At 40.2% G+C, this 13,584-nt stretch overlaps 1 protein-coding gene across 5 annotated transcripts in view; it reads right to left on the bottom strand.

Moving 5' to 3' along the window:
* The window catches only part of PBRM1 (polybromo 1), a 64,165-nt gene that overhangs the window by 4,572 nt on the left and 46,009 nt on the right, over nucleotides 1-13,584 (bottom strand). For 2 of the 5 annotated variants that reach the window (XM_035547022.2, XM_035547026.2), the window contains 3 exons: nucleotides 12,607-12,817; nucleotides 9,734-9,935; nucleotides 1,598-1,753 (listed from right to left, as the gene is read on the bottom strand). In XM_035547022.2, the coding sequence (XP_035402915.1) occupies nucleotides 1,598-1,753; nucleotides 9,734-9,935; nucleotides 12,607-12,817 (569 nt within the window). Of the gene's footprint in view, nucleotides 1-1,597; nucleotides 1,754-5,557; nucleotides 5,717-9,733; nucleotides 9,936-12,606; nucleotides 12,818-13,584 lie in introns of all 5 variants that reach the window. The other 3 variants (XM_035547028.2, XM_050712819.1, XM_050712818.1) reach the window with 2 other exon arrangements.

Raw genomic sequence — 13,584 nt, 5'->3', positions numbered from 1 at the left:
CCACCCACATACAAATCTGAATGAGTCATGCAGTTCCTGCTATTTTCTATACAGATGCTTTGGTCAAAGAAAAAAAAGAAAAACCCCCAAACAAAAACCATAACCAAACAAAAAATAAATCAAATAACAACAATAAAAAAAGAAAAAAAAAAAGAAAAAACAAACCAAAAAACAGTTACATATGTTGCTGCTTTTCTTTTCATGCCATTTTACACAGTCATTCATTTGAAAAGCTGCACAATAATTATGGTCTTCGCAAGGGTTTAATTTGCGTGCGGATTTCCATACCAGTGATCAGAAGATGTGTCACTGCATTTTGCACACTAAAGCATATATCTAATCAGTTTTCTGTTTGATTACAGCCTCCATTTTAAATGCATCTGTACTAACAGCAGGTCAGAAGCTGGGAAAAACACTGATGAGGCAAGTTGTGGAATACAGTACAGATTTTTTTTTGGTACAAAGCAGATAGGTTTGGAGGAGGGCACCCTCCCCTTTCCAGTATTAGGGCTTCACTGACCCTTAGCCCACCCAGCCTGATTTAGCACCATTTCACGTGTGGTCCTCCACTCCTGGGCATTATTTTTTTTTTTCCTTAGCCAAGTTCTCTCAGTTTTATACATCGTACACACAGCCCGTTTCTCCAGTTGGAAACATTCTTCAAAGAAATGCGTTGTCCTGGGTTCACCTCCCAAACATTTGTATGCTGCTGTTGTGTGCTTCAATGTCACTGTCCTGGTGAGTCGGAGGCAAGCTCACGCTGCTGTTTTCCTACTCCCTCTACATGACATTATGGTGAATCTTACACATCAGCAATGATGCAAACTGCACACCTAACACTGATGGATTTTAAAAAAAAAGGCAAGCAAGCAAACAACAACAAATCACCACAACAATTTACGTAAAGTCCCAACAGAGCTTCTGATAAACACAGTTGCAAATGGGGTAGGAGAGACAAATGAGACAGCTTTTGTCCACAGCTTGTTCAAACAGCTGAACATATCAGATGCATGTCTTTTAAACAGCCACGAGTTAGCAGGGGTAAAAACTGAAAAAAATCCACAGAAAACAGGACGAGAGGGCAGGTGAACATTTTTCCTCCTACACTGAAAAAGAGTTCAGTAAGGAACGAGACCAATAAATTTCATTTCAAATTTCATTTGAAAGTCATTGATTTCACTTGAATAAGGGAGGGAGTGGAAGGATGCTGTTCAAATGAAATAAGGATATGAACTGGCTGATTTCAATTTTTCAGACTTCTGATAAGCTCGTGCACAGTTGTCATTTTTTGTTGTTGTTTTTGTTGTTGTTTTTTTTTTAACTGGAGCAGAACCACTGCTGGAGCAGCATCACATTTCGCCAGTAACTTTGCTGCTGGTGTACTGGACGTGTGTTGTGCCAATGGAAAACGCTCTGCATGCACCCCATACATTCAGCAGTACGCTGTGCACGCTGCGGCTAAAAAACCTGCTATGTTCAGACACAATCAAACAATTACGCTATGACCAAAACAAGCTGCAGATAATTTCTGTAACAACTGGTTAAACGGCAAGTACATGAAAATGAAACAAGGAGCGAATGAGGATGACATTCTTACCGGGTGGTGGGATGCCTGGGATGCCTGGCATACCTGGCGGAAGTTGGTGGGGTGGGGGCACCCCTGGGTGAAGTGGCTGCATGCTGCCCATGCTAACAATGCCATCAACTGGGCCCTGCAAAGGTGGCAGCACCGGTGGATAGCCACTTATCATGCCTTGAAGGACACAACAAATTTCAAACATGCATCAATAACATGCAGTATGATCTACACAGTAAGACATGCACTATCCACAAAAAAAAAGCACCTTTAGTACAGCAAGACGATACTACAATTAGTATCTTGCAAAAATGAACAAAAATAAAGTTATAAATACGAAATGCTACACTTTTGATGAATTAGTATTTAGCGTATCTGTATGTTTCTCATGGGGCAATAAATGCTGAATATTGAGACATGTTAACACAAGGAGTAAATTCAGCCGCAATTAAATGTTACTAACGCAAGCAATTTTAACACAGCTTAAAGCTCTGCCATCTGCATACAGATTACGAACACAACGCTAACTACACAAGCTTCACCAGCAGCCCTACTTCGTGGGCTACCCTGGAGACCAAACTTGACTGGAAAAAGTAAACATCTATACATGTTTATGCAGTGCATATGCAAAATTAACTTTTAGAAGTCCTAGAACATTCATATACTTAAAACTAAAGGTACTGACATGCGTGGTTTTTATAAAACCATCTTCAGTATGAATTTAAGAAATAACTAAAACTTGAAACCTGACAGCACTGGATATGCTTGCTGGGCTGCAGTGGCTTACGCTCTCCACATCTGACTGCAGTAAAAGGGTCTACAAGGAGCACATACAGTCCCTCACTGAATTTCATTCTCAACATTTTCAAAGTGTCTTAATAAGGAAAACAAAGATGCAACCAAGATGATATTGTGCTGCTCAAAATGTTAGTTTTCTGCACGTGGCGGAAGAGGACAGTTTGTTCTGGCTTGGGCTCACGTTTGTTACTGTCTGTTAAGTGAACCTACACAAAGCATCTGCACCGTAGTAGGCCCTAGAACTTAACTTGCCTGTTTTCTTGCTTATTTTCTATGCTTTTAATGAATGTGTTGTCAGAGAACCAAGGAAGGGTGTTGGAAAGACAATGGAAAGATGATAGGGGACAGAAGCAGGTCGTGAGATAAAAGGTAAGTTTAGAAACGTAAAATTGCTGGAGTTTCTGTAACCTGTTCCAAGAAACCACTTACTGAATCTTTGCCACGCTCCAAGTAACTCATAAAAGAAACTTTCAGAACAGAGATTTCTGGAATAAAGCTGGCCAGAAACTCAACGTCAGCTCTGCCTGAACATTTTCTCATCAAAGCTGTTGTGACCTCAGGATCGAAACACCTTAAGCAGCTCCAACACACAAGCTGAATTTGTCACCTGCTCAGGAGAGTTACAAAGGTGAGGAACCTGAAGTTTCACAGCTTTACATTGAGCAAAGAACTGAACTTCGTAAAACCTTCATTTTCTTCTGAATACACAGGACACCTAGATCAGCACTTACTAAACAGCTCTTTGGTACCTATTTCAAATACCTAGAAATTATCTGTACCTCTTTATCAACACAGTGAAATCCGTATTCCTAATGGGAGAAGTAAAAGAGGAAAATAACAGACCTATCCCTAGAATAACAGGCCTTCACTGTAGCTACTGCCTGGTACTTCCACTGCACCCCAAGCAGCAATCACATCTTCAGTTCACTTATAAACAATTCTGAAGCTTTTAAAGAAAACAAACAAACAAAAAAAACAAAAACCACCACAAAGCAAAAACAAACCTCCAACAAAACAAGCCCACCCTTGTCAATCACAAAAGCTCATTTCTACATTTCCAAACAAAATACGTAACAGCTGACTGGAATAGTAACACTGTAGACAGGTGTCCATGAGAAGCCAGTTCTTGTAGCTCATCCCAAGTTTCTAAGTGCAGCCGCTTTCATACCCCATACGTGACTTACCATTTTGATTTTAAACTAGTAAACTTGGGCAAACTATTTTCAGCTCCCACAGCTGTTATTTACTCTTTCAATTTACTCTCTCCCCCCTCCACTTTTTTTTTTTTTTACTACAACAATAGAAGTTTAAATAAGCTTTTGTAACACCTGAATTTAAAAGCAACTAGAGCACTGTGCACTAAGAGAAAATATATCTCAAAAAGGTATCCAGTTTTCTTGTACCTGTGGGCCATAAACAAGTGATGAAGTTCTCTAAAACAGAGAAAAGCAACTGAATGCTTTCCATGGCTTAAAGATGGAGGAGTAAGGCACTTCCAAGTAAGACTTGTGGAAACCAAAAGAAGGAAGATGCATTTTTCAAAACAGGAAAAAAAAAACAGCAAGAGTTGATAAAGAACCACTTGATCATCCACTTAATGAAGTATTTCACAATGACAGAGTAAAGAGACCTGAGAGGGTGAACTGTAAGATGATGGTCTTGAACAGAGGTATGCTTTTGAGGAGGCTGCCACAGGAAGGAAGGTAACACGTGTGGTTTGCTGAAAGCCCAGCTGTTGGAAAGCTTTTAAGAAAGTGTTAATAAAAGTATTACTGCCTATCAATACCTACCTCCAAAAAAAATGGAAAAGCAACACAATACCAAAAAACAAGAACCAAATCAAGAAAAAACAACCACGAGATGATGACATTTCTATGCATTCTGGATTGAAGTAGATTACTCACAAAGAAGACTGGTGCTGGAGTTGTTTTTTTTTTAATATATGCACAAAGATGTGCACACACATTCACCAACTGCAAACTGTTCAGAAAAATCATCACTGCAAGACAGAAATCTACAAGGTGTTCAAAGAACAAAGTTTAAAAAAAATAAACAAAAGAACAACCAAAAGAAATATGCAATTCAGTGTAAACAAATGCTTTGTAATCTGGAGACCACGAACTAAAAAAGGAATGCGCCTTCTGTCTAAACATCCATGCAACCTATTTTCTGAAAAATGTTTTAGAGACTGTGACGAAAAACACTTCAGGCTGTCAGCTCTAAGCATGGCCACAGCCTGCAAGACATAGAAAAAGAAAAATGACAAAAGAGTAAACGGAATAACTGGAATGCCATAAGGGAAATTTAAAACAAACAAAACAAAGCCAAAACTAAACAAAAAATAAACACACCAAACCTCCAAATATTCATTTTTACCTACTCAGCACTATTTTGACTTTGACTGAAGCTACCCAGCTATTGCTAACCAGAAATGGGGGAAGGAGAACAAACTATCAGGTCAGACCTAATTTGTTCTCTCACAGATGTAAGGCTGATTCCCATAAAAGACTCTTCAGATCTGATCTGGAGATACTTCTGAGCACGCTGCCTGTGAACTCAAGTCAGACTATGACTGGCAATGAACACAGCACCCAGCAACAGGGACCACGTGGAAGAGTTCTCTAAACTGGTCTGAAAATCACCTGATAAAAACAGTAATGTTGGGATTTTGTACTTGTATTTGCAATGACACTAGAACCTAGACTACAACACTTATATCCAACTAGCAATTCTTGTGCTTGGATTTAAAGCCTGGTTTGGATTTCTGTTTGCCTCTCACCTCCCTGACAATTAAAAAAAAAGTCATTTGCCTCCTGCTTTACCACTTCCACTGGTGCCACATGCACTAGAAGAGTATTCAGCTCCCTCCCCTCCTGCCGCAGCAGGACTAAACGTGACCTCGGCAAAGCAGAGCGAATAAACACGACTGCACACAAACAGAACAGGCCTACCGCCCGAGGAGGAGCCTTTCTCTGCGCTTTCAACAGACTACTCACTAGTGGAGCACGTAACGTGGGACTGCCAGCCCACTGCTGAGGCTATGTATAGTCATCATGAAGAAAGACTGAAGAGGTTGAGCCTTTTCTTCCGCAAGAACAAAGTGACCCAAGAGAGTGTTCAGAGTTATGAAGGGGGTTGATATAGTGGATGAGGAAAAAAATGGTCATAGCTCCTACGTTTTACCTGCAACGGGTGTCAACTGCTGATTGAGCATCCCCATTGGTGTTGGTGGCGGCACCACCCCCATAAGAGCCCCGACAGGAGTGCCTGCCCGGGGGGAGGGATTCTGCTGCTGTGCTGCTCGCTCTCTCTCCTGCTGCTCAGCAACTTTAGCTGCCCGCTCTGTAAAAGTATTTTAGATTTTCAGTTCTGTTTTGTAACCCAGAATTTCAAAATATTATCTGTTCATTAAAAAGGACTAGTCAAACACTGGCATAGTTTAGTCAAATATAAAGTAGAACAGATGAATCTTTGTATACAGCATATGATTTGATTTCATGTGGCTGCAGCTAAGACTTTTAGAGAACCTTGCATGAAAAATAGTCCACAAAGTTTTATCTTTTTCTAAAAAAATAAAATAATAATAAAAAATAATAATAAAATAAAAATTTAGAAAGTCAAAGAACAAATTGGATAATAACACCAGTGTTACCAACATGAAGCAGCAGTCCAGCACTAGGCTCAGTCCGCACTAGGAGAACATGGCAAAACGTTCCCTCTTTGACACCACTGGCTCAGCTAAACCAGTCCCAGCCAAGGCCAGCAGCTCTCACACAGACAGGAATCTTGAGCACCCTGTCTCAGACGTGCCCTAAAACAAGACGCAAATAGCAGGCAGCAGTGCCAGTGGTGGCCCGTTTCTTCCTGGGCTCCCCACTTCTTTTCTTGTTGTTGCATTTTTGGGGTTTATTTGTTCATTTTTTTATTACTGATGCAGCTGAAAAGCGGTGGCAAAGTTGGGAAGCACTTGCAAAGTTTTTCCCTAGTGTAGATAGGTCCTTAGTGTTTGGAACATAACAAGCAGCAGTTTGGTGAAGCAAAAATATTTTTCTTTTGCCTCTTTCTGTTGTTTTCCCCATTTTGGTCCCCTCTGAGCTTTTTTTTTTTTTTTTTTGCTGAAGATGTCTAACTCACATTGTGCTGCTCACTGGAGGTCATGTGTGTCCTTTGTACGATGAATCTGGTCATTATCTCAATCAAGTTTCTCACTGTGACTGCAAGAACAAAAGATCTACTGCAGGGGAATCTGACCAGAGGACAATTTTATATTAAGAGAAGGACAAAGGGTCATGGGAAGAAGAAAGAAAACAAACAAACAAAAAAAAAACCACCCCCACCCCCCAAAAAAAAACAACAACAAAAAAAACCAAACAAGCGAACAAAAAAGAAGATATACCGAATGCCCACTGAAGATGCTTTTAGGGCATGCAAGTTGCTGATTTGTTCACTCTGAACATCGTCTCTTACTGACGCAATGAGGAACAACAAAGGATAAACGAATGCAGCATACATCTCCAGCAAATTTTAACAACAGTGAATGCAGGACTAGAAGTTTTCTTGCAGCTGGTGGAAGATGAAAACTGCCACTAAAACAGCAATCAAGGTCCTCTGTCAAACAAGGCTAAGAAGTTCATCAAGGAGATAAAGTTATGAATGCATCCTGCCAACGTTAGACACTTTTTCCAGTATATGACTGCAAACATATATCACGCATTAGTCTTCTGTAGGACTCGTTTGTGCAGCATCTAGCACAGCATCCATACACTGAAAGACCAGTTTTATTTCAAAGGCATTTCCCTCCTTTTCACTCCTGTCATTTCAGGAAGAGATGACGACACACAGAAACTCCTAAATTTACTATAGGCAACTCATATGCACAAAATACAGGAGACATTTAAAGATAGATCCTGAAGTAGAAAGAGGAGATAATCATCTTAAGACCAGAGCAAGCGTTTAGGGAAAAGATGAAGTAGTTGTTCTGACTCTCACCTACTGTTGGCCAGTTAAAAAAAAAAAAAAAAAAAAAAGGTCAGACAAAAGCCAAAAGCAAAAGTTCTGGAGATACCCCGGTGAATGAGAGGTTACTGTTAAGCATTCAGTTTTATCAGACTTCAGACTTGAAGAAGGACCTGATGTAGGACAACACTTGAGCGTTACCTTGTCTGTCCATGTTGTGGCTGCCACTGAACTAACAGATGGAACAACACTGCCAGAGGGAACTGAAGGGGGTGTCCGAAAGTTCAGCCTTGAACATTCACCTTAATACTCATTGAGCCTAACCCCAAATCATTTAGGCTAGGACTTGAGATCATTCAAAAGTCATTTCCAGCACATCTCAAGAGACAGGAAAGAGACATCCTGCTTTGAACAAAGTTTCACCTTAGGACAGGCCTTTGCCTCAAACCCCACGTATTACTTTATTTTATTTTAAGGAGTTTCTACAGTACAGTTAGCCATACGGGCATTTTCAACACAGCCTGTTCTTTGATTAATGCTGCTAAAACCCAGCTACTACCCTGCACATATAACAAATGAAATTTTCAGTGGGTCAAAATGAATCAAAAATGCAGACTGCTCTATTGCCAAAGCACGAAAAGGCACTTTTCCATCCAAGTGTCAAACCATGCCAGTTCCTGCTCCCTGGTGCAGTGTCCACGCTACAGAGCACATGGATTTTGACTTGTCACAGGGGAAGGAGTGGAGTTTCTCTCCTTTCAAGCATGGTAATGAGTAAACAGTTTGGATGCTTTGTAACCCCATCCCGACCCCTCCAAAACAAATAAAAGTAAGCCTAGTCCTAGGCAGACACCAAGCTGGAAAAGCTGCAGTCCGAGACTCAAAAGCTTTGGAAAATTTTAAGGATAAGGAGGGTTAAAATGGAAGCACTCTGAATATCGTTAACACAGGGGACAGACACTGTTGCTACTGTTAGGTTACAGTGGAAGTGTGAGCATCACACTGCCCAAGGCCAGAAGGGATGACATGCTAGCCGTCCTACTGCTCGAGTTAGGCTGCAAGGAGGGGCCTGTCAATAAAAGATACCACATGCACCTACGCTGGTGTAATTGGAAACTACAACAGGAAAAAAGTAAGGCCCTAGTACTTTCACAACATAAGAGCGTTACCATTTCCCTTCACAACATTTGCAAAGACAACTCACTCGTGATGGTGCTGAACCCTCCAGAACTGCAAAGAGGTACTACTGCAAGTTCAGAAAGGACTGAGGAGGCTGAGGGTGTAAAGCACAAGGCAAACGTCCCGTTTGAGTATCAGAGTGGCCTTTAGGCTATGAGCATGCAAAAAAGCTATCATCCTCACTGTTAAAAAGTAACATTATAACTTAACCGGACAATACCTTTCTAAGGGGTTGAAACTTTCCTATCCAATAAAATTGTAACAGTTGCTTAAAAACTGGGCTTTATATTGGAAATGTTGAGACGTTAACTGAAACAGTAACTCTGGATGTCAAGCTACTCTGTTTGGCTCGGATAGGGCCTGCTGTTACGGATCTTCTGCATTTTGATTTTTGGTCAAATAAAGCCGAAACACAACAAACAGTATCAGTAGGAAAACGAGAGAAAAAGAGAGAGAGAGAGAGGGGGAGAGAGAGAGAGAGAGAGAGAGAGAGGGGGAGAGAGAGAGAGAGAGGGGGGGGGGGGGAGAGAGAGAGAGAGAGAGAGAGAGAGAGAGGGGGGGGAGAGAGAGAGAGAGAGAGAGAGAGAGAGAGAGAGAGAGAGATCTTTTGAAAGTACCTCATCCCTATGAAATGTTTCTTGGCTTAATTCAGGATATGAAATCTCTCAACAAAATCAGTTACAACAGTTAATACTGAGACTGAGCAACAGGTCACATTTACAGTATAACAGAGTCTGTATCCCTGATTTTATTCTACCAAAGCTCTTTCAGACTCTCAGTACAGTTAACTGAGAAACTTTTTTTCTGCTCTATTATATGCTTTCTTACCTGGTAACACAGCTCTGAAGAGCTTCTTGTCCAAAAGTTCCCTTTCTTGCTGCCCCCTCCATGTCCTCCCATACAGAAACTTTTACAAGCCATTTTTCCAGCTGACTTCCAGCACTAGGGCTTCAAGCCCTTTTACTTCTAATTCTTCCCCATTTCTTTTTTGTTCATTTGATTATTTGTGGCAAAGATATTTAAATTATCAGTTGTAGACTACATAACTTAAACATGCTCTTTGCTCCTCTTCAGTCATCTCTCAATATGAACTCCTCTTTAAGGCACGTCCAGAACACAAACATAACTACTTCCTTTTATAAAACTGGTCATCTGAGTAATAACAACAAACATGTTCAAAGAGAAAAAGTGTAAAAAGAGTTTAGCATTTTAGTTTTTATTTACCTTCATATTCTGCTTTCTTTGTTGCTTCCAAGTTTCTCCATTCAGTTCCTACAAGCCTGCTGAGCTCTCCAAAGGAATAGTCTGGGTGCTGAGCTTTAATCACAGCTCTCATCTCACTGCTAAATAAGATGTAACCACTCATGTTGATCTTCCTTTTTGATCCCTCCTTCTTGGTGCTGCCCTTAACAGACTTGGGAGTGGACTGTGAGAAAAAGCAGTTATGACCACAAGCATATGACAGAGAAGTTTCTTGACATTAAAAAAAAAATCAAAGCTGTAAGAAATGTAAAAATATTCCCAAATTCCTCTTGTATATATCTGTACAAGGCCCATTCGACTTTACAGCCCCCAAAGAGAGATTGCGTCTCCTACCAATGCAGGACAAGCACACATTTACAGAATGTACACAGGTGGAAAAAAAACACAACCACAAAAAAAACAGAAAGCAAAACACAATGATCTGATGCTTTTTAACCCTTCCAGACATAAAGCCAACCTTATAACAGAGGCTTCAAAAAGTGTGCAGAAACACAGCACAGAATGATTACTATTAGCTGAAATCATTCCAAACTAACCGAGAGGACTCAGAAGGGCTGAGCAGCAAGTAAGTGACTATTTAGAATGCCAAAAGAATAATAGTAATTGTGCTGCTATCCCAGATGTCATCCGTTATGCTGCTCAGAAATATTGCCAACACAAGTAGAAGATTTTATTTGCATCGCAGATTTTAGGGAATTGCTTTCACATTTATTCCCGGGCCTTTGCAACTCCCACCTCCTTGTCCTCTATCCTCTAGTCTTCTCATTCCTAAGTGCTCTCTATTTTGCCTGCCAGACTTTCCTTTCTCTCTAGAGTTCCTCTCCCATTCCATAAGTACCCATTTCTCCCTGAAAAAAAAGCAAAGCCCAATTTTGCTGATCACTATCACCTGCACAACAGGTTCACATCCCCACCTGTGTGCTGATGAGCAACAAATACTCTGTTATATCCAAGATCTGCTCCTTTGCTCTTCCCACCCTGGCTGCTCCTGTTGAGAGCTCCTTGACATTTCCAGCCACCAATATTTAAACTATTCTGACAACCACTGAGATGCCACCTGCATGTGATGTATGGGAGACCATAATTCACCCATTCGCTGGCCAATAAGGCCCACAAACACATCAGCATACTGAAACCCTCAAAAGGACTTCCTCGTATTTTGAGCACTACAAATTTCTCACATCTTGAAGAGTATAACTGTTTCCAAATACTTGGGGGGAAGGGGCGGAGAGGAAAGAAAAATATATGCAGTTGTTCTCTTCCTATCCTGAAAGTCCTGGCCATATTACTTTGTTTATTTGCCGCTCTAAGCCCAACTGTCCAACACTCATCTCCCAGCTACATACAAAGCTTCAGCTACACCAAAGCTTTCTAAATGTCTTACTCATTAACATAAGCCAGGCAGTGGATAAACTGAGGCATGCTGGTGTATTATTCCAGGCTTCATTGTACTCATTTTCAAACGGCAATCTACCCTCAGTGTTTTCATCATGAGCCTACAGACAATATTTGGCTTTTTGGAAGGAAGTCTTCTAGGTTTGTCTCTATGATGGGGGAAAAAACCCACACAGGTTCTGGTATGACAAACTGCATGTACAGCACATCCTAGGTTCTCAGGGAAGCTCACACTGGCAGGTGAAGAGTTCTCAATTCAGAAACAGGTAAATCCAACTATACATGTGGTCACGTAACATAAAGGCCTACTCATTGGTTTGAAAGGGAAAGCAGGACTTTGAGAATTTTTATGAAAACTGAGCTCAGAATTCTTATTTTTCCATTATTTTACATCTCTTGTAAGACGACAATTTTTAACATAATCTTGCCCATTTGAGGCAGATAACTGCATAACAGATTAGATGTGTTATGAGAAGAAATAAACCAGGATCCTCTTCAATGCCTTTTCTCAGCCATATTGCTAAAGCAAAAAAAAACAAAGTTCCACATCTTTTTCTTTCTTAGGTTCTACTTCCTGCTTTACAGCAAACTGCAGCAGGAGAATAGCATTCACCGATTTGTCAAGCCCCACAACACCACGTATTCAATCGTCTTGTCTCCTTTATTCCTTTTATTCTCAGGTGCAGTAAATGCTTCTTTTGTTATCAGGAAAAAAGGGTAAAAAGAACTTAGGAGTTTTAATCATTTTTTAGATAAAATTGCATACATTTAAGAGAACATGAAGCAAACACATGCCTTTTACCTGGGAGCTCTGTTTAAAATGACACTTTTCAAAGGGGACATAAATAGAACAATTATGCTGGGCTGAAGAAGACAGTTTCTTTCTGTGCTATGTGTTAGTTATCTCTCTGTCAAAGTTAAGTTGTGCTTTGAATGCCAGCTCAGACACAACATGCCTCTTATTTCCAAATCAGCAGCATGAGGAATCTGCAAGGGGATACTTGTGAATCATCCTTCACCTCTTAGGATACACTGCTACTGATTCTTTTCATTTCTTTCTTATTTTTTTTCCCCACTTCAATTTCTAGACTTCAGAGTTCACATCTGTCTGAAGGTATACACATACACGCTGGATATTTCCATTGAGTCTGATTTCTCAGCAGTTACCCTGAAAGCCCTGAAAGACTGTCCCAATACAAACAATACCCTACAAGATTTACCTAAGCTGAACGATAGTTCCTTTAAAATATTTTAATGGACTTAAACATTACAACATGGATATCATATTGGATATGCTAAAACTGTTCTATGTAATTACTCTACAGACCAGTAAACTGAAATATAAATCTGTTCTGTGATAAAACATTACTGTTCTTTTTATTTGCGTTGAGGAAAGAATGAGGAATACAGAGGTTTAAAGGTCTCTCAAAGATTTTTACCTGTGGTGGAGTATAAGGCATTATATCCAATTCACTAGCTAGTGGGGTCTGAAGCTGAGGCATAGAAGGTGTTTCAGTGATGTCACCTTCCTCTTCTCCCATCTCTTCTATGTCCTCATCACCTCCTTCCAACTCAGCAAATTTTGCTTCTAGCTGCTGGATCTTCTTCTCCAGAAGTGGAGATGGTTCCTTCTGAGGAACTATGGGTTTTCTGAAGGTTAGAGGAAGAAGAAAAAAGCAGATGAGAACGTATTCATACTTCACAGGACACAGCAAATATTCTGAAGAGGAAACCAACTTTTCTTCTTATGTGACTGAACAACATGGAAACAATGGTGACTTAGGATATGCCTGTGCTTTCTTTCAGAACACTGAGCAGAAATCATTCAGTATCCATAGTCAGTGTTTTATTTCAGTCATTTGTTGGAAGAAATTTTATGAGTTAGAAGGCAATTTCAATGCAGCAAATAATTCATCTCTGCAATAGAAGGCAGTTAACAGCACAACTTCCTTAGGTTTTACATTTTTCTTTAGTTAGAAATTAATATTTTGATTAATATTATATTCACCAACTGGAAAGCTAGTTGTTACCCATACTGAGGACTCGGGTATTTTAACAATGTCCAAGAGCTACTAGCCTCCTAATCTGAAAAAGTGACAAGTTTCACTGAAGTCAGGAGAAAAAAAAAGTAAACATGGGCTGGTATTAAGACTGTGAAAAAAAATATTTGGACTTCTTCCTCAAACCTTTTAAAAAACATACAACCAAATTTCACCTTCTACAACAGTGACTTTTATGTATGTACTGGGTCTGCCTGGGATGGAGTCAATTTTTATCATGACAGCCTGTATGGTGCTGCCTTTTGGATTGGTGACCAAAACAGTGTTGATAACACACACGTTTTAGCTCTTGCTAAACAGTGTCACATCATCACACTGTCAAGACCTTTTTTTTCCCCACTCCACTCCCCCACATTG

This window comes from Cygnus atratus, chromosome 10 (genome assembly GCF_013377495.2).
Source record: "Cygnus atratus isolate AKBS03 ecotype Queensland, Australia chromosome 10, CAtr_DNAZoo_HiC_assembly, whole genome shotgun sequence".
In the NCBI taxonomy this organism is placed as follows: Eukaryota; Metazoa; Chordata; class Aves; order Anseriformes; family Anatidae; genus Cygnus; species Cygnus atratus.
This window is presented reverse-complemented; position numbering and strand designations above follow the sequence as displayed.